This window comes from Crocodylus porosus, unplaced genomic scaffold (assembly GCF_001723895.1).
Source record: "Crocodylus porosus isolate Cpor-Errol unplaced genomic scaffold, CroPor_comp1, whole genome shotgun sequence".
NCBI classification, from domain to species: Eukaryota; Metazoa; Chordata; order Crocodylia; family Crocodylidae; genus Crocodylus; species Crocodylus porosus.
This window is the reverse complement of record NW_017728886.1, coordinates 196,361,804-196,383,732: the sequence shown is the minus strand read 5'-3', so window position 1 is coordinate 196,383,732 and position 21,929 is coordinate 196,361,804. Positions and strand designations below refer to the sequence as shown.

At 44.2% G+C, this 21,929-nt stretch overlaps 1 protein-coding gene across 1 annotated transcript in view; it reads left to right on the top strand.

The window, feature by feature from the left end:
• The window catches only part of LOC109318472 (ethanolaminephosphotransferase 1-like), an 81,421-nt gene that overhangs the window by 43,327 nt on the left and 16,165 nt on the right, over positions 1-21,929 (top strand). The window contains exon 6 of the mRNA XM_019547767.1: positions 5,694-5,802. Coding sequence (XP_019403312.1) covers positions 5,694-5,802 — 109 coding nt within the window. The remainder of the gene's footprint in view (positions 1-5,693; positions 5,803-21,929) is intronic.

Sequence of the window (21,929 nt, the reverse complement as noted above, 5' to 3'; positions counted from 1 at the left end):
TACCAGGTCGAGCAGCACTTTGCCTCTCATTGGCTCATAGACTTCTTGAGTCTTATTGATGACTTATTGATCCAATGTAAAAAAAAATAATACCTGATCAAGAGGATCCATTAGGAACAAAATATAAATGTTAAAAGCATAGGAGTAGGAATTAGCTGATCTAGCGACAACTACTTTCCCTGCTCTTAGTACCTCAGTTTCCCCATTAGTAAAATAAAAATGGTAATACTTCCCTACCTCACAGGTTTAATTCAGCAGTCTGTAAAGAGCTTTAATAAACTCAGATCCAAGATGCGAGCAGAGACAAGAATACAGTATTCTTGTTTCTATTTGCCCTTCATGCTAGGGGCACATAAATGAGTTGATTTGTAACAAGTCAGGTTGCCTCAATTTCAAAAAGTTGCAAATGTGACACATCAACACTGAATTACTTCCAGAAGAGTTGGAACCAGATTTCCCAGATTTTCAAATGCTTACCTTTTACTGCAGAGCCTGTCATCTCTCAGGCTTTCAAATGACCCATCTGCTTGTTTGTATACAACTGTGCAAGTACAACTGTATTTGTCAAGCTTCACCTCTCTGTCCATGGCTCCATAGCTGGAGTTAATTCACATCTGTTTTAATTTTTATTCATTTTCTTTAGGCCACCCTTTACATGTTACAGGTATCACACAATTAACTGGTTAATCGTGCAGTCATTTTAAGACCAGGTACATGTGCAAAGTAGCTATTATGCCATAAAAAGCTCCCACTGGCTATAAAGTTAGACCTTGAAAATGTGTATTAACTTTATACGTGACTGTTATTGAGCTTTCATTTGCACATGTAGCCAGCTCTCCCCTGTGGCTTGGAGCCCCTTCAGTTGATGGGGCTGGGAGATTCTCAGCCCCAGAAGATACCAACTCTGCCCCAAACCCTCAGGGCTGAGGGATTGTGGCTGCTATGATCTCTCAGGCTTGGGGAGTGTATAAAACCCCTAGGCCCGGGGGTTTGTGCCTCCCATGATCCCCCAGCCCTAGGGATCATGCATTATATACCATTGTACCTTTACTTGACAGTGCCTTAGTAACTTCCATGTCCAGATGAAAATCATATAGATCTAAATTTCTGTTAATGTTATTTAGAGTGAAGGTGGGTTGAGGTGGGTGGCATTAAGGCAAAGGCCATATATTAAGTATATTAGGTATAGTATACCTGGTACACCAGAAAGTGGTGCATAGTATTGTGCATTGGTTGAAGCTGAAGGATGTGGAGGTTTGAACTAGTTCAAGTAGTTCACTATGCCAGTAATTCAGTGCAGTACATGGCTGAGTTGGCCAGCGGTATGTCAAGCTGTCTTGATTTGATAAAGTTGCAGACTTCATGACCAGGGATCTGGGTTTTCTATTTGCCACAAAAAACACGGTAAAACCCAGATTTCCTCCTTTAAAAGAGAAAAATATGGGAAACTGTGGGTTTCCCCTTGCAGCCTGGCGGAGTTCGAGCCTGCAGGGAGATGGGGGGAGTGGGAGGAGGGCAGTCAGATAGGGGGTGCCATGCACATACACATGCACATGGATGCCAGGCAGCCTGGAGAGCAGTTCGCTGCAGGTAAGTCTGGTAGGGGGAGGGAGATTGCAAGCCCTGCACTGCCGTGGCAAGATGGCCCCTGCCTGCCCAGAGGGGTGGCAGCCAAGAGTTGTGCTCTTTGCTGCTACTGGGCAGGCAGGAGGCACCTTGCCACAGCAGTGCAGGGTTGGCACTGAGCTTCCCTGACCCACTCTGCCTTGACATGGGGGTGTGGGTGGGGAATGAAGGGTACCTGCAGGGCACAGGGGGCTGTGGGTGGGGAGTGAGGGGCACCAGCAGGGCTGTGACTTGGGAATCAGGGGCAATTGCCTGGGCAGGGCTTCAGCATATCAGGGCTGCTTAGTGCCACAAAGCAGGGGAGGGGGACAGCCACATCTGGATTTGTGTCCTGGGGAGCAGAGGGGGCATGACTTATGATTTTCCATGATAAAAAAACCAAAATCAAATGCCAAAATTGATAGGTATTTACAATTTATTTTATTATGGTGATTGAGTCACTGATAAGCTTCCAAATTGCTTTAATATTGTAAATAAATAAAAAAAAATCATGTTAAACTAATACATACATGCATATCTATAACACACACATATATAGTGGTATTTCATTTTCATCAAAATGCAGATTGTGGTGGGGGGGTTAATCAGAGAATTCACAATTTTTTAATCAGAGAAAACTGATTCTGATAAGTAGCTAGATAATTAAATAAAAACATTTAGTACTGAGAGAGAGACTCTACCTTAATGGTATTTATTTGCCCAGTAAAGACAGAGTTCTATTATATTTACTCCTCTGCAGATTCAAAAAGGCAGCTACAGCAAGAGAAGAGTATGGTGGTACCAAACATAATTTTGGCACAAAATAATTCAAATAGCCATTGACATGGGAAACCCCTTGAAGAGAGATGGAGAGAAGGCTAAAAATACAAGTACCTTTTATGGAAAACATACAAACATATATAAAATTGAAGTGTGTTCATTGGAAATTTCAAACATTATACACACACACACATATATTATACACACACATATATCACCTTGCAAAATATACACACACACACATATATTACATTATATACACACATATAATTGTACTTGTGCAGCTCTGTACAAACAAGTATGTGGAATTTTAATATATAAAATTATTATATATTAAACTGGGACTGTGGCTTGGGAGTGAGAGGCCATGCTGAGGAAATGGGGCCATAAATGGGGGTCATACTGAGGAAAAGTTTGGGAAGCATTGCATTATATCATGTGATGGAACCGAAGGCAAAAGGTGGTCCCTAATGGCCTTATAGGGTTAAAACTTTATGGGGTTTATGGCCTAATAGGTTAAAACCAGCACCTTGAATTGAATAATATATAAATACCTTCCTTTCCTTTCCACACAGGAGTACTGCCCAGATATTATGTATTCTCTACTGTTTATTATCTTGACATACACATACAAAACTAACAAGGGTGCCAAGTAATCTGAAGTTTTACGAATGTAGACGTTATCTTTCCTATTGGAATTTATTCAAATAGATGGAAGCTTTTTGTTGATATTATATGCCAGATTATCAACATATAAAATGGATTTAGAATCCTTGAAATTTCACTTTTTGCAAGGTGATGAGGGTACCTATTTTTTAATTTATTTTTTCAAACCAACTTTTGAAACCTATTTTTTCATTTGAACTATCACACATTTGAATTTCTCCTTAGAAGTACCATGGCAGCCAGTTTTCAACATTTTGTATGTGGAGAAGGAAATCGAAATAAGGAGCAGATCCTTATTTAGATTTCTGCTCCAGAAATGGTATAGGGTTTATAGCAAACCCCCTTGCCCCAAACTAAACTTTAACCCTACCAAAGTTAAAGAGGGTTATGCAGTTGATTTAGATGAGCCTGGGATCTTAGCTTTAATTTATTAAAAACATGCTGCTCCAGAAATGTGAAGAACAGTAGAGTATTTTTCATGGACAGCTGCTGTAAAATAACACAGTGAACTTAATCCTTTGTATATTCTGCAAGTGTAATACCTAATTCCCAGTCAATGGAAATTCCCGGTGAGTATCTGAAGAATAGCCTTACTGTTCTTGGGGCTATTTCAGTCAGTGATGTAGTGTGCACATTGTCAGAGATACATTTTTGCTACAATAAGACACTATACAGAGGTTCCTCTTTTATTTACTTAACCTGATGTCTGGATTCTTGTCTGTTTAGGATCCCATGTCAGGTGAAATCTTAGTTCCCATTACCTCAGATTGCCAGTTGTGCTTTACGGATAGCTTCCCAAATTCTTTTGAAGGCCAAATCCTTCTTCCCCATTCCTCATCTCCATCTCTGTACTCTTCATCCACACACAGTCTCCATCACATAAATTTCCTGATTCTTTGCCTCAGTCTCCTTTCTTCCTGGCTTCTTGTCCTGCTTTCTTTGGCCAGTCAGTCCAAGTTCTCTCCCATGCGCCAGTGTCTTAGTAACTCTGTCTCTGCACCTCATCTCCTCACTTTTTCCTAGTCCTAGTGTTCCAACTTCTCTAGTTCCCTGTCTTGTATTGGTTTTTCTCCCACAGTTAACTGGACCCCAGTTTCACCATTTTCTTTATTTCTCCCAAGTCATCATCTCTTTTCCCAGTTTAAATCTCTCCTGTTCTTTCTAGTTCCCAGTCCCAGTCTTCTTGTTCAGTCAGTCCCAATCACCATTTTTATTTCTGCCTGAACAGCCAAGAATGATAGGCATCACAGGAAAAGTTCAGCTTCAGCTGTAATGCTGGGCTCTAGCATGATCAAATGCTCTGGGGGACTAGGGGTGGAGTGAATGGTGCAAATACAATAGAGCTGGTAAGAAAATGCTAAACTGTTGAAACTACAATGTTCAGCAGGAACATTTCCATGAATTTCCAACCAAAGCAGGTACATCTGAGTCTGAAATCTCTCTGGCTTCCTGTCTAAGTGCTCACTTCTTCCGTTTCTCAGCAACCTGTCCAAGTTGTTGCTAGAAGCCCAGGCTCTCAGACCTCTTAGTTGCCCACCAAATGAGGAGCTTCTTGAGCGCCTAAAACTTGGCCTAACTTGAGCAGGGGGGTCCCCTGACTGTTGCATCCCTTTCTCCCTGTCCCCCAGCTATGGCCCCAGCATACATCACTGGGCACATCTTTTTGAAGTACTAAAATACAGTGCAGTAACTGCCTGTACTGTATGTATGGACAGTACACACTTAAATTTCCCTATGGCACACTATAAGCAGGGAGCATGCTGCTATGGCGATATAGCTAATGATCATCTATAGACCCTACGTGATTGCTACATCACCATAAGGCAACATGTAGATGTACCCACTGAGACTAAACAGGATGAGAATCACTGGATTGGAGTGTACAATGTACAGACACATTGCCATTACACAAGTGAGATCTGATCCACATAGGGTCAGGTGTCATATGTTAAATACTTGACTGCTTTTATTGTTAATGACAGCTAACCTTCTTCTTCCTCTTCTACACTATAAATTAACCTTTCTATAAAACATGAGTGTTTTATATGCTTGTATACTAAGGAACAGTACAGTACAAATTTTACCAAGCTGTATGACAGTATATGCCAGTGCTACTTGTAGGACTACTTAAGCTTAGATGTAGCACTCTGCTAATGTGACTAAGCTAAATTGGTGCTTTTACATGAGATTGTGTTCTGCTGTGTAGACGCACTCAATAAGTCTTTACAGCAAAGACTTTTGTATACTTTTTTTGTTTCTCTTTTTTGGGAGGATGTGGGGTGTGGGAGTAAGGTTTTAACATGATCTCTTTTTTCCCCCTCAAGTTACTTTGGTATATTTAGGTTAGGTAAAAATTCCCAGAATGAACTCTTAATCAGATTTGAAAATTTGCATATGGGTACAAGCAGGGTCATTTACAGTTGCATTTCATATAGCGTAATTTTGTATTTGTTTAGTGTCTGCTTTGGAAATTCCATATATAAGTATTGTACTGGATTGTAAGGCCTAGTGTGTGGGGAGAAAGCAGGAGCAAAACATGTATTGAGTCTTATATTTGTACAAAAATAGAGTAAGTAAATTTTTATGCATTTTAATTTGCCTTTATAAGTAGAAGATTAAAACAGCTTTATCTTGTCCCATAGGTACAAATAGTACTGTATCTGCTGACTGCTGCTGCTGGAGTAGAAATCTGGCACAGGCCTATCCTGTTTGGTTATTACATTGTAGATATATTGATACCCTTGGTTGTTGGTAAGTCTCCAAAGTTGTGAAAACAAATACTCTTTTTTCATAACCTATTTTATAACATATTTATTGCTTTTTTTCCTTGCATTAATACTTCTCAGCCACTACAAAAAAGGCATGTATTTAGAATTGTCTTTATAAGGTCAATAGTGGTATAATTTAGAAAATCTACTACAAGGAAATGGGAAACTTTCTCCAAAATTTTCCTCTTTGCATTCCTTCCTTCTGATGCTTACTAATTCACAGCTGATGAACTGAGGATCTTTAGGTCCATCAAAATGCTGGTGCTTCTGATTGTCTGACCTTCCAAAAATTCAAGCGTAGCTAATGGCACACAAGTAAAAGATGACTTACATAGATAGCATAAGCATAATGCTTTAATCCATGGTGCAATAGTTATTACTGGTCCAAATCATGTTGAGAGAGGAGAAATATGGTTATTTCTTATTTTAAAAAAATGTTAATTGACAAACTGTAAGTCTGATCAGCAAGCTATTTGGATTTTAAATTTGTGTTATATAAAATGCTTGTGGAACACAATTGATACATTTCACTTCCTCCTTCTCCATGGTATTATTTAATAGTTTCATAGGGAGGAAGGGACCTGAGCAGATCATCAAGTCCGACACCCTGCCATGGATAGGAAAGGATGCTGGGGTCAAATGACCCCAGCTAGGTGGCTGTCTAGCCTCCGTTTGAAGACCCCCAGGGTAGAAGCGAGCACCACTTCCCTTGGAAGTTGGTTCCAGCTCCTAGCTGCCGACTGTGAAGTAGTGCCTCCTGATGTCCAGCCTGAACCTACTCTCAGTCAAACTTGTGGCCGTCATTCCTAGTTACTCCTGGTAGTGCTCGGGGGAAGAGGGACTCTCCTGTTTCCCGCTGGTTCCCCCTGTAAGTTTATAGACAGCTACCAGATCCCCTCTGAGCCTTCTCTTGTGGAGGCTGAACAGGTTCAGGTCCCGTAGCCTCTCTTTGTAGGGCCTGCCCTGCTGCCTCCTGACTAGGTGAATGGCACTCCTCTGGACCCTCTAGGTGCTGTCCACATCCCTCCTGAAGTGCAGCGCCCAGAACTGGACACAGTACTCCAACTGCAGCCTGACCAATGTTGCATAAAGGGGGAGGATCACCTCCTTGGACCTGCTCGTGATATATCTGTGGATGCATGACAAGGTGTGGTTAGCCTTACAGATCGCATCCTCACTTTGGCACCCCGTGTTCATTTGGAAATCAATAGTGATTCTAAGATCCTTTTCTGCCTCTGTGCTGATGAGAAGGGAGTTCCCCAGCCTGTAGGTATGCTGCTGGTTCTTCCTCCCCAGGTGCAGTACCTTGCACTTGTCGGTATTGAATCCCATCCTGTTCTCATCCACCCACCCCTGCAACCTGTCCAGATCTAGTTGTAGCCTGTCCTTCCCTTCTAGCGTGCCCACTTCTCCCCACATCTTATTTGCCACCCATCTGACTGTGTCGGCATCAACGCCACGTTTGCCTAATTTTTTAATGAGAATGAGGTGAGAGACAGTGTCGAAGGCCTTCCTAAATTCCAGAAAGACTACGTCCACTGTGACACCTGTGTCTAAGGATTTTGTGACCTGGTTGTAAAAGGCAACCAGGTTGGTCTCACAGGACCTGCCCCTAATGAACCCATGCTGGTTGCCCCTGAGCATAATCTCCCCTGCTGGTCCCTTGCAGATGTGCTCCTGGATAATTTTCTCAAAGAGCTTCCCCAGGACCGAGGTAAGACTAACAGGCCTATAGTTTCCCAGGTCCTCCTTCCTCCCTTTTTTGAAAATGGGGACCACATTAGCTCTTTTCCAGTCCTCTGGCACCTGGCCATAGCACCATAAGTGCTTGTAAAGCCGTGCCAGGGGTCCTGCAATGACTTCTGCCAATTCCCTCAGCACCCTGGGGTGGAGATTATCTGGACCTGCTGTTTTAAACACACCCAGCCACACCAGAAGTTCCCTGACTAGGTCCTCCCTGACCCTAGGCCTGGCTGTGCCTCTCTTGAATCTGTCCAGGATCCTGGTAAGGGGATGTCCCAGTCCTTGCTCAGAAAAATGGGGGGCAAAGATTTGCTAAAGAGGTCAGCTTTATTGTCTGGTGTAACCACCAGATTGCCAAATGTGTCCTGCAGGGGCCCCACATTACCCGATGCCTTCTTTTTACTCCCTATGTATTTAAAAAAGGACTTCTTGTTATCTTTGATCCTGGTCGCTAGTCCTAGTTCTGTGTCCACCTTAGCCTTCCTAACAGCCCCAGTACAGTCTTGAGCAACGGAGGTATAATCCTCCTTGGTGATATCCCCTCTCTTCCACTGGATGTACGCCTCCTTTTTAGCTTTCAGATGTTCCTGAATGGTGAGCCATGGGGGCTTTTGAGCACTCTTTGATTCGCGTTGGGACTGTCACCCTTTGGACTTGGAGGATCATCTCCTTAAGGAATGACCACTTGTCTTGGACTCCCAACTCCCCTCCCCTCCGGGACCTCAGTGCCTCACTGACTAATCTCCTTAACTCATTAAAATCAGCTTTCCTGAAGTCAAGGGCTGCTGCCTTGCTGCAGGCCTTTGATACCCTGCGCTGAATGGTCAATTCCAGTAGGCAATGATTGCTATTGTCCAGGTGGTTGGGAATCCGCAGTCCCCTCACCAGGTCATTGCCTGTGGCCAGGACCAGGTCCAGCAAGGCATATCTCTTGGTGGGACTGTGCAATTCTTGGGTGAGGTGGAGGTCCTATATCTCGGCTAGGAACCTACATGAGTGGTCAGACTTGGCTGACTGCTCCTCCCAGCAGGTGTCCGGGTTGTTTAGGTCACCCATGATGACTACGTCCCTTGACTTAACTGCATCCGTGAGCTGACCTGAGAATTCCTGATCCAGCTCTTCCTCCTGGTTGGGTGGTCTGTAGTGGAGTCCCACTGTTAAGTCCCTTTCCCCATGACCCCCTTGTATTCTAACCCAGAGCACTTCAGTCTGCCCCTCCTCTGATCCAGTGCTGTTTGCTGAGGATGTGTCTTGCTTTTTGACGTACAGTGCCATACCGCCACCTTTCCTCCCCATTCTATCCTGCCTGTACAGTCTGTAGCCCTTGATGTTTACTGCCCAATCATGGGTTGAATCCCATCAGGCTTCAGTGAGCACCATGTCCGGGTTTGTGTTAGCTAGCTAGAGGGCAAGTTCCTCTTGCTTGTTCCCTATACTACAAGCATTAGTGTAGAGGCATTTAAGGCCTCCTGTGGGTGCATGCACCACCCCCCTGATCCTAGGACTGTCCAGACACCTGTCATTTATGTGGGTACTTCCTGTGCTTGTCACTTGTCTTGGCTGGGAAGTGTCGTCGTGTCCCCCTGTGGCCCCATCCCCTATTATCTTTATAGCTCCTTATTTCTTGCAGTTGTGCAATTCCAGGACTTAGCTAGAATGTTAAGAAATGAACCTGTACATTGTATTCATTTTGTTTCATTAGGTGTCTTGTGTCAGTGAGTTAATTAAAAATAGAAGAAGATGTTCTTGTTTCAGTGAACTGTTTAGCACATCCAGTTTAGAAGTGCTCCCTAGGAAATATTTGCATTCTCTAAGCCAAATAAAGTTTGTGTACAGATTTAACAGCAATTACACACTAGGAGCTCTGTAAATTTATCTGAGGGGAAAATTTAAATGTGTGTATTAAATACACACACATTCCACCTTCCCTTCTTTCCCAATCTCAAAAGGTTGTAAGTTATCATCTTCACCCTCAATTGTCTATGCCAATATTCACAGATTATAAAGATACAGAGGTTCTTCAGGTAGTCCTGTACATCACAGTTTAGAAAGGATGTATGTGTTTCTTTTTTCCTTCCTGCTTTATTTAAAATTTAGACTTGTCCAAGGATTGCCAAAACTGTGTAATGTGTAATACATCAGATCCATAACATAAGAATTTTGTGCATGCTGAAGAAAAAAATTATTCAACTGACATAGGCAGATCCAGGATATTGTAAAGAGGGGTGCAGGAGCAGTGATTGGTACTGCAGAGGTAGCTTCATCCCCAACTTCCACCCCCCTCTCCCCTCCCCGACAGGGTGGGCAGACTACACTGTAGGAATGGCAGCTAGGTATGTTTTTTAAGTCTTTGAATCAGGTAAGATTATTTCTTTCCTCCCCTTGCTTTTGGCAATCCCTCTGTCCTCCTTGGTGCTCAGTGACACTTTTCCTCCCCCATCTTTCCTCCCGTTCCATTCCCCTCCTTATCCATCCGCTGCTGTCTCTGGGTGACCCCAGGAGTGGGGGCAGCTCCAGAGCTGCTCCTGCCCTCTCCAGCCAGGCTCAACCGCAGACAGTGGTGGCAGTGGTGGTGGGAAGGTTCCCCCTCCTGTGACTGGTGTCTGGGAACATGTGGGGGATCAGGCAGCTGCTGCTCTCTCTGGCTGATCCTGGCTCCTGGCACAGCCCATCTGGAGTGGGGCAAGAGTGGCTCTGGACCTTCCCCTACTCCCAGGTCAGCCAGGGACAGTGGCAGTAGCAGGCAGGGTGGGCGGAGAATAGAAAGGGGGATAGGTGCCGCTGAGCACCAAGGGCAAGAGAGGGTGCTACTCCTTATCTACTTTGAGGACTTAAAAATTAAGTCCCCAGTTGCTAATCCCATGGCAAAGTCTGAAGTGGGGTGGGGGATGCAACTATGCCACCACGCCCTTTCTGGATCCATCTCTGGAACATGGCCTAATTTGAGCAGGTTTACAGTAATATCCCATGAGTTAGTTGATTCATTTGGTTGGGGGATGCTCATAAAATGCCCCCTGGTGGCTGGAAATGGGAGAGCAGGGTTGTAGGAATGATTTGTATCCACATAAGACCAGCACAGGAGAAGATGGATGCCAGCCTGTCCAGAAATGGCAGACTGGATGCCTGATAGTGCTATATGCTATCCTGAGCAAATCCATTGAGTGCAGTGTTCCTTTGCTACTCATCTAACTTCTTTTGTTGCTGTCATTAAAAACATGACAAGCAGTGCAGTGAGGAAAATAATAGCCTTCCTTGTGCTTGACAAGCCATGGATGAACCTTTAGTTGGCACTGTTCAGCATGCTAAGAAGATTTGTGGGTTAGAGATACTTTAAAGCTATAAAATCCCCACAGGCAAACTTCTGTTCTTCCTTTGCACTCAACCAAAACCAACCTCAGGGCAAAACTTGTTGTAATACAACTTTAGAGTTACAAGCAACCATTTATATATTTCATGCTAGTCAAGCAAGGGTGATGTGAATGTGTAGGTCTGAATGTTTCCTCCATCACTGGTCCTGACAGATTGAGTATGCATAAACCAAGAAAGGCCTTAAAAATGTTCCCTGTCATAGAGCAGCTCCAATGCTGTTACTGGAACTTGCTGTTATCTATGACTGTTTTTAAGTTTGAGAACACCCCCGAAAATACATTATTTTGGTTAGTTATTACTGAGTTGTCATAGCCTTTTGTGACCCTCTTAAAATCCATCTTCCAGTTTATTTTTATGCGCTTTTCAATCCAATTCTAAAAGCAATTGAAAGTAAATGAGAGTTAGTGGAACTGATGTTGAATCAGAGGGTATTTGTCTGAATTTGGCTGCAGAATTAGGGTGGCTATTATAGAGGACATTCTGGTTTTCTGCTACTTGGGCCTCTGTCCTCTATTGATACGAAACCCAATACCTTTATGTCCTTTATTTTTCTCCTCAAGAGAAAAATAGAGAACATAAAGGCGTTTGGTTTCATATCAATAGAGGACAGAGAACAACCAGGCTGCCCTCTATGATGGCCACCCTATGCAGAATTGTGACCTGAAATGGTTACCGTTTGATAGCTATTCATTAGCCTATGTGCAATAAGCAGGTTCCATTCAGTTATTAGTACCTTGGGATCCATATCACAAGATCCTGTGGTTTCTTAAAATGGTGTCAAAGATACAGTAAGACATGAAGACGCAGAAGAAATAAATTACTTTCTCTTAGAGGTTACCTCTCATTGTAGAGTGGGGACACATAGGCAGGATAGCAAGAAACATGTTATTGCACTGCTTCTAAAAATGCTCTCTCTAGCACTTTCAAATAAGTGCCTTTCCCAGGTACTTAAAGAGAAAAACAAAGCAATACAAAATTCTAACACTTTTTACGTGTTTGTTTCCCAGGCCCCAACCAGGGTTATTAAATCTTAATTGGGCATCACTTAACCATTTGGCAGTATTTATTGGTCGCTAGTGGTCAATTAAAAATAATCCTATACCTCCTTAATCAATACTTAGCAAAGTATCTGAGTACAGTTTCATGCTTGTCCTCCCTCTGTACACATGCTCCAGGAGCTCAGCTGTAGTGGTGAAAATAGCTGTGTTTTAGCTTATGCTTTTTACAGTGTAAAGAAATTAAACATAGAAGATCAAGGATGAGGTTTGCAAATGCCTTGAAACATATTTTGTAAAAGTGGAATAGCTCCTAATATAACGATGAGAACATTTCGAGAGAAACTGTAATTTTACCAGGTGACATGCGTTTCCTTAGAATTGTTATAACTGGAGTTACAGAGTGGACAACATTTACAAAAAGCAAAGGAGATACAGATGTTTAAGTCTATCAGATCTTCAAGGGAAGGATCTTCTTTCCTTCCCTGTTAAGCACCAAGCACGCTGTAACTGCCTGAAGGAAAGCCAGGGTCTGTGTCACTGCACAGAAATCTCAGTTGTCACTGGTTAAGCAGAGAAACCGTTCTAGGAACTTTTATGCCACCCAGTGAAAAGAAGCACGTTATATATTTACAATTCCTGGCTCCATTTTCATCACATCTTTAAATGCAAAACCAAACTCTTACATAAACACAAAGCAAAATAAATAAAGTAATTCAGTCTTCAGCACTCCCTATCCTGACTTTCAGACAGGAAAATCTGTTTCTCTCTCAGCAAGAAAGTAGTCAAAAGTGTTGAGCCAGGCTATGCTCAGCTGCATCTAATTACCTCAGCCCAACAAGGCCCTATTGAATGACATTTCTTTGTTGGCATTTAACCACAATTACCCCGCAACACCAATTCTTATGTTCCCTGGCTGTTGTAACTGTTTCAGCCCTTCCCAGGGAACCTCAAAGGGCCAGTACTTTTGTCCCCATTGCTTAGACATGATAGTGATATTACAAAAGATTTTTAAAACTATGTTTTCCAAAAAGTAAAATTTTACTTTTGCATGTTAAAGAAATTATTCCTGAATGCGCAGAAAGATTTTCCTTGTGCCTGAAGAAGGGTGTTTGTGCCCCCAAACTTGCAAAGAACACTTTTCCCAACTATTTAATTGTCTAATAAAAGATATTGCAACTACCCAAAGACCTTTGTCTGCCTATGTCCTTAGACTAACATGGCTACAACCAACAATCCAAAAAAGATTTCCAACTTCCTAATACCAATATAAATTGGAGGTTAGAAACTTCTTTGTGGTTTGAAGTGATACTAGAGCTTATATTAGGTTAGTTGTGTATCACTGGTGTGGCTTCAATGGCACAGCAGGAAGAATATTCTGTAATCTGTGTACTGCTGTATATTTCAGTCCTTTAAGACTGGTTGGTAACTCCAATAACTTGTGTCCACTGAAGTCAGTGTCTGTACTTGTAAAAAGTTCAGTAGTGCAAGGTCAAGCTCTAGATGTGAATAGAGTAATAAGAGCTGTTTGAGGTCTGAAGGTTGAACTTCCTCCAAGGAAATATCTTAAATTTTTACAAGACTATATTACATTTGTTTCTGTGGTATATATTATATTTGGGTTTGCCCTAACTTTTGTGACGGTTGTCTGTGTTGAGTGATGATCACCCATTCTCATGTATGTAGGTTTAATAATAAATCCATTATTGATGATAAACTAATTAATGAAGACCCCAAACCATGGCATTTGAAACCTGACAAATATAGGAATTGTTGTATGGAATCAGTAGCTCACCTCACCCATCTTCTGTCTTTAAACATTTTTCACACTTTTTGAGTTGAAAAAAGTCTATGGTGGGAGGGCTGGACCTGATGATCTCATGAGGTCCCTTCCAGCCCCTAATGTCTATGAAATCTATGGAAGTAAAAACGTGAGATTTCCCTTGCTTTCCATAATGTTTTGTTTATTCTTTACCTACTGTTGCAAGTGTGAAAATATTTTTTAAAAGTAGTAAACGTTTTCCTTTCACTTTGTTTTCATCTCGTAACTTCCCTCATTTTGTTCTGAAAAAGTGAAGGAGGGGCAGAAGGAATGAAAAATTGAAAAAAAGGAGAGAAAAAAGAGGGGAGGAAGGGAATATCCATGAATCTAAATTGAAGCCTGAAGCTTTTGATTTTTTGAGAACCTAAATGAAATGGAAAACACCATCCGGAATGAAAGTGGTTGTTTTTTCTTCTACTGTATTTTTTGATTTCCTTTCAAAAGATTCTTGTTAAGCTACTTTTTCCCATAACAAGAAGATTTAATTAAAACTGAATTTTTGGTGGGCAATCTTTTGGCACAAAAATTACATCCTAATAAATTCTTGGGTGTACTGCTATCTTGCGGCTCTGAGCCCCACAGGTTTAATTTTGAACCATGTTAAAAACAATTCCTTAGACTGTACGATATAAATATCCCAATGAAAGCAGGGCTTCACTGAAGTGGATGGTATACAAGTAGACAAAAAATGTGAGTCTCTTTCCCCAAATCAGAGGAATCAGTATTTGTTCTGGATGTGTGAAAATCAGCATCTCTAATACACCTCTTTATTTAGGTGCGTAGTGAGGAGTTAGAAAATAATTTGAGGTATTCTAGTGTGAAACTGTTGATGTTAATATGCTACCAGAGGTCTCATAAATAAAGACAGAAAATTAAAGCTAGAAATCCTAATTTTCAGGGCTCTGTTCCAATTATTAGGTCAGTGGTTCTCAACCTCATTAGAATCAAGGCACCCCTCATTAGACTTGAGGCGTTCCTTGGAAAATGCTACCTCTTAGCTTTCACTCATTTTTTTGACTATTAAAAATAATAGAGCAATTCTTCTGCTCTAAAGATCTCAGAAACACCACAACAGATTAGAAATGTTTTTGACACCATGGATTTTTATTTAAAATCTCTATCTTTATCTTGTGAATCATATGTAGGTACTTCTATACCTAACAGTGCAAATATAGTGCAGTGTCCCACTAAAAGGAACTTGTGTTACTTTGGTTGAGGAACAATGCTGCTTCTTACTGGCAGGATTGCTCTCATTATTAGATTGATCCATATGCCAAGGTATCAGTGGGCACGTCTACATGAGATGCTTTACTGTGCAGTACAGCAAATTACTGCGTAGTAAGTGTCACCATCTGCATGTACAGACCCTTACAGCACAGTAATTTGCTTTACTTGGCAGTTAATTTGCTACCTACAAATGCAAGTAGCAAATTAAATGTCAAGTAATCTGCTGCACATGTAGATGGCTGACTGGGATCAAATTTGCTCCTGGTCAGCTGAGCAAAAGGGGGTGGAAGACTGCTCCCTGCTTCTAGGAGGTGCCTGCTGGTGGGGCAGGCTCTGCCACTGGAGCCCTGGTGGGGACAACGTCCCCCTGACCCAGCAGCAGGGAGCTCCCAGGCCCTGCTCTGTGATTGTGATCAAGGAACAGGGCTCGGGAGATTGCTCCCTACCCCAGCTCTGCCATTGTGGAGTGGGGGCTGGAGATTGCTCCCAGACCTAGCTCCATGATTGCAATTGTGGTGCTGGGAGCAATATCCCAGGCTCCGCTCCACAATCCTTACATGGGGAGAGTTTCCTGCCCAGCCTGGAGTGAGCTGGGACCTGCCCCTGACCAGGACAGATCCCAGCCAGCCTTGAGCTGCATGGGGAAGTCTGTACATTCAGTCTAAAGCTGGCTGGGGACTTTCCCATTCTGGGCAGTCCCCAGTCAGCTCTGGACTGCATGTACAAACTTCACTGTGAAGCCCAGTGCTGGCCGGGAACTGTTCTGATCATGGGCAGGTCCCAGCTCCTAAGCTGCCCCACCAGTGGACTAGGGAAGGAGACTGGGACCTTCCACTCCCCCACAGCTCTTTCCAAGCCCCCTACCCCTAATTGGAGAGCTGCCCCCGGGCTAGCCTAGATCACCCCTGGGTGCTGCAGGGCCAGAGCAGGTGGAATCAGGCTGCTGCCAGGAGTAGAAAATCTGCTTCGAAATCGGCACACGTGTAGACACCTGCCCAGGGTGACTTTACTTTGGAGTACCATATTTCACAGTATATAAGTCAAGGTTTGAAGCCCAAATATTGACCCTTAAATTTCCACCTCGATTTATACACTGTAACCAGGGCCCAGCCTGGCCAGCACACAGCTTCCAGCCAAGGCTGCTGCTGCCACTGCTGCAGCTGCTGGGGTACTCAGCTTCCCTGGTGTCCAGTGGCTCTTTGTCTCCCTGCTGCAGCGGTTGGGGCATCAGGTAGGGAAATGGTAGAGATGGGGGAGTTGCAGCACAGAGCATGGGGCTGAGGCTGGCGGGAGCGTGAAGCCCATGCTTAGGGGGGCGGTGGGAATGTGGAGCTTGAGTGGACAGGGTGTGGGTATGGGGAAAGGTGTGGGCATGTGGGGTGTGAGAGAGGGTGGGGGGTGTGGGGACACCCCATACACACTTCCCCCCACCCCATGGTGCACAGCAGGCAGCAGGCAATAGGTGCTCATGGCCCATGCAGGCGCTGTTGCCTTGTGGCGTGTGGCTCTACTGGTACTTGTGTGTCACTGGGGAAGCTTTGTGCACTGGAGCTGGCTGCCTTTCCTGCCCCCTGCCTGTGTGCAGTGGCAAGGAGCGCAGCCTGCCTGGGTCACCTCTATTGTGCCACTCACAGGGGCTGGGGTCGGAGCCAGGCTTAGTGCTTAGCTGGTGGAGCCCAGGCAGTGCTGGCCCCACCCCCTGTGAGCAGCGCAGCCTGGGCCACACCATCCAAGTACCAAGCCTCGCCCCGGCCCCTCTGGGTGTGCTGACCTTGTACATGTCCACCCCCCAGGTGTCCTGCCTGCAATGAGGGTGCGCAGGGGCCAGTATCAGTTGACCTCATATTTCTGATCTGATCCAAAAAGTTAGCTTGACTTATACATTGGATCTATGAAAATCCTAATTTTTTGACTCAGAGAAATGGGGTCAACTTCTACACCGTGTTGACTTGTACACTGTGAAATACGGTAATCCCATCCAGCAGCATTTTCACCTCTAGGTGCACCCAGTATGGAGGGGGTAGGAAAATGATAGTATTTTAATTTTTATTCCTGGGGACAAAAAACCCCCTGTTTTTTTATATTATTATTAATAGTCATGGTTAGAATTTCACATTTTCTTGGTAAGGAAAGGATTTTTTTTCTCCTATCAGTTTTAAAGTATACATAAATCACTTTTAATATTAACCCTGTGCAATATATTGCAAAGGCCTTTTTGACTGTAATCCATAAGGTGGGCATTCATATCTCATGGGTTAATTCATTTTAAAGACTAAGCATCATAACAAACATTCAAATCTCCACTGGCTAAAGGCAACTGACTGTTGTGTCACTGCTTGGAGTCTATTTACTCTGCTTTTGATTTACCAAGAGACATTGCTACAGAATGAGACATTGCTACAGAATTTACGCTCCCTCCCACTGTATCTAGAATACTTACAGCTTCTGTCAACCTCAGGAGCAGGAGTGCAGGTGTCTTGCATACTAATACAAACCACCGATCAAAGCCCAATTAAATGCATGTCTTAATGGTAAATGAAGGGAGATCATTTATTTTTATTTTCAATATATTGCCTATATATATTATCTCAAGTGCATACTGATGATTCATTTCATAGTGATTTCTCATCATTTTTATTGCAGATTAAATAATCATGCTGAATAGTCTTTGGGTAGCTCAGAGTATTAAACGTTAAGCCTAGGGACAGACATTCAAAAAGCTGAAACCTAAATTGATTCAATCTTTGAAGTTTAGTCTAACCTGTCTGGGTTGAACCGATTTGCAAGTGCACAAACTGAACTGAGAAAATGCAGACACGTGCTTGCAGTCACTCAGGCCAGGAGCTGGGGGGTGCTAGAGTGGGCCCTTGGCTGCAAAGAAGCTGTGCTGTGGGTGAGGCGTCGCCAGCCTGGGCAGTAGCCTGGGCTGACGTGGCCAATTTCTCTCTCTCTGTCCTACTGGCATGGACCCGGGTCGGGGTCTGCCAGCTTCTCCCCCCTTGCTGCTGCAGTGGTGGGGACAGGCACAGCCAAACACCGGTTGGCATAGCCCTCTGAGGCAGAGGGGGCAGGGAGGGAGGTTATTCCCTCCTCTACCCTCAGTGTACCACAGCTGGGTCTGCCTGCCCTGACTGTTGCTGCTCACTCCCTGCTTGGGGCAAGCAGCAGAAGAAGCCTCTTCCTGCCCCCTCCACCAGATGCCAGAGGGAGCGGGGAATAACCCTGCTCCTTGCCCCCTGCTTAAGGGGCCCTGCCAGCCGGCCTCTGGCCACACCTCTGCCCAGCTGATGGAGCGGCAAGGGGGCAGTACTCTTGATGGGGCAGCAGCCCCTGTTATGGTGTCTCTTCCCAGCACAGGGCCACGCTGCGAGGTGGGCATTCCCCTACCAGGAAGGGGCTCATGCTCCAGGAAATCATGACAGGAGCTGCTTCCCTCATCACAATTAAGCCCCCTTGCTGCTCCAGGAGCTGGGCGGGGATGGGACCAGAGGCAAGCCAGCAGAGCTCCTTAGGTGAGGGGCAGGGAGCAGAGTAATTCCCCCCTCTGACCCTGGGGAACCGCAGTGAGGTCTGCCTGCCATGATTGCTGCTGCCACTTGCTCTGCACCTGGGGCCAGTGACAGAATAAGCCCCCTCCAGCCCCCCTCCCTCCAGTGTTTCCTTTCTCCAGCATCTGGTGGAGGGGGCAGGAAGGGGCTTATTCTGCTGCTTGCCCAGGCACATAGTGAGCAGCAGCAGCTGTTGCGGTGAGCAGACCCTGCTGTGGTCCCGCAGGGGCAGAGGAGGGAATAACCCAGGGGAGCAACTGTGATGGGGGCAGCAGCTGTCATGGTTTCCCAGAGTGTGAGCCCCTTCCCGGGGGCTTGCACTGGTGGGGCTTGGGGAGAGGCTTGTGCCCCCCAGATACCATGACAGGGACTGCTGCCCCTATCAAGAGCCCTTCCCCCTTGCCACTCCAGTGGCCGGGTGGGAGCATGGCCAGAGGCCAGCTGGCACGGCCCCTTAGGTGAGCCAGCAGGCTCCTGTCTGTGGCCAGTGTCTGGCCAGGTCCCTGCCCTTGCCTGTCCCTGCTCCAGCTGGGGAGCAGAGGGGTTGGGCTGGAATAGAGAGCCCTGTCCAGAGAGCATGCTGGGATGCTGGGGGACTCTGGTTTAACTTAAACCATGAAGGAGTCTGAGACAGACATTGTATAAACCAGTTTGAGTTTAATCACTTAAATCTGATACTATGTTCAACCAGGTTTATCTCAAACTGGTTTCAGCCATTTTGAAACTGGCTTATATGCACTGAACTTCTGTTCTATTACAGGTTTAAACCAGTTTCTGATCACTTAAACTGGTTTATGTGTAATGTCTTTCCTTAGCCTAAGGGTCCCAAAGAAGAATGCCCTGCATTTGAAAGCCTATCTAAATCTATCCCAACAATTTAGTTGTTCCAATAAAAACGATTGTCAAGAAAAATCCTTTCCTCTTAAACACTGAAGAATATATTTGCAACCTTCTGCAGTTCACTTTGACTTTGGCTAGACTAGTGTTAAACTCATGTGTGTCACTGGCTTAGGGCCTGTTTTAGCAGTGTTATGGAACAATGAATGAAACCTGATTGCAGCAGAGGTGTGCACTAACCCCCCCTTTAATTGTATTTAAGCTCCTTTTTTGGAGCAAGGTAGTGGAGACAATTCTGAGACAATTAGAGTGACCACCTAAAACAAAGGCCACAAGCAAGGCCAGACAGAAATGAAATTGTGTGGGAAGATGGGTTTCAGTGAAATCTGAATGTGAATACAAGGGCTGGCAACTTGTTTGGTAGAGTTGTCTTTGCATGCTGCAAAAACAGATAGCAAGAAAAGGACTGGTAGCATTGCTCTGGGCAGAGCCTGGTAAGCAGAGAAACTTGTCTCCATTGATTGATTCATACTGTATTTAGGAAAATAGGACTCTGCAATTCTGTTTATTTACAAAAAATGTATAAAGAGAAGTCTGAAGCTATAAATCAGTTTCTCCTAACAAAAACAGCCATTAAAACCCTGAATATTGACTAACTGCTATTGTCAAGAGGAATGAAAGTATATTTACTGCCTTGTCTATACTAGACTTTAGAAATGAGGCTGATAGCTTGTTGTCTAATATGGACCTTGCATCCTAGTCTAGAGAAAACCTTTGGTGGCTTGGAAGTGTACCTGCTGTGTGCTCAAAATATTTTACGTGTGCAGTCTTAAAATATGCATACAAACATTAAGTTTGAAAATTCTAAATTTCTTTTGCAAGTAATTTTTTTTAGTTTGTGAGTGGTTCAAACTTTAACATTTTGAACAGAAATAAAATATAAAGTTATAGCCAATAGGCAGCCCATTGCCTAATCATGTTTGCCCAATATATTTAGAAATTAAATTAAAAAAATTCTGTTTTCCAGAAATATCTAATAGTGAGAATCAAACTGTTTAGTAAAAAGCTGGTTTTCCAGATGCATGTTAAGTACTGCTAAATATTAACCATTTTAGCAGATTTTGGTTTTTGGCACTTAGCTGTATTAAACATTCAGTGATCTGAAGACTTTTTTCCAGCTGTCTCACTCTTCTACATGAAGAGAAATAAACAGTTTTCAGGGCTCTGAGATTCCAAACATTTCAAAGTTATTTTTCCAGGTGTTAAGTGTGTAAATGTCCATTTTTAGCTGCTATTGAGCATAGAAGATGTTTTCAATCTGGAAACTGACAGAGGAAGTAGTATAGTGAGGATACAGACCACTTAGAGCCATTTTCATCTCAGACCGTGAGAAGTAGGGGCTACATTTTTAGTGGTGCAGACTGAAAAACAGTAGTGTAGGGAAAAAACTGAGCACCTGGGACATGGGGGCAACATTGACTTCTGGTTGCCATGCAGTTGAAATCAAGGCTTCCAGCTGCAGCCACTTTTTTCACCTCCCACCGTCCCACCTATACCGCAAGTCAGCTGTCAAGGCAATTGCGTTGTTTGCCCTGCCCTAGTTACTCTACTGCCAAAAAATTACTAAACTGCTCTGCAGCATTCCTGAAGTAGGTCACTGCATCCCCTCTTCCAAGTTTTTCATCTCAAATGAGATATTTTTGAAAAATAAATAATCAGAAGGAATGCAATTACCCTTTCTACTTGAATCTAAAATGAGGTGCCCTCTCCCCAGCCCCCCAAACAACATAGGGAAGAAAGCCCTTTGTCTTAGATTTGCATACAAAGCCAGTGGGGGCAGGTGGCTGCTGTGGCTCTGACTTTGGCCCTGAGCCCAGGTCAGGGCCAGAGTCAAACCTATAGCAACTGCCTGCCCCTCACTCCATTTGTCTTGAACCTTCTTCCCTCCCCTGCCCACTTTCCCTCCCCTTACTGCGAGTCACAGCTTGGCTCCCTCTTGGGCTGGATTTTCTCCCAGGCATGGAGCACATGGAAACTCCTTCCCCTGCCTGGTCAATCAGCAGTGCTGCTGCTGCTGCATGGTCCAGCAAGAGCTGTGCTTCCATGTGCTGTGCTCCAGGGAGGGTATAGAGCCTGAGCTGTGTCTGACAGTGGGGGAAGGGGTGAAAGGGCAGAGACTGGGGAGCTGGGGGCAGGGAGAAGCAGAAACTGTGGGGAAATGGGGGAAAGGCAGAGGGTGTGGGGAGCTGGTGGTGGGAGGGTGCAGGTGGCAGCAGGGGCAGGAAGGCTGCAGGGGGAAGAAGTGGGGGCGGGGAGCGCAGAAGGCAAGGGGTTCACCTGATTCCCACCAGCCTGTAGCAGTGGAGGGAGAGGGAAAACAAATTTAAGGCAACCCTTGAATAATTGGATTTTGTACCTGGAAAATTATAACACATTTACAACTTTTCCATATATAGAATATAAATATTGGGGGGGGGATCAGCTTATATTCAGGGTCATCTTAAATTCAAGTAAATATAGTTTCATAGTTTGTAGGGTCGGAAGGGACCTGAGCAGATCATTGAGTCCG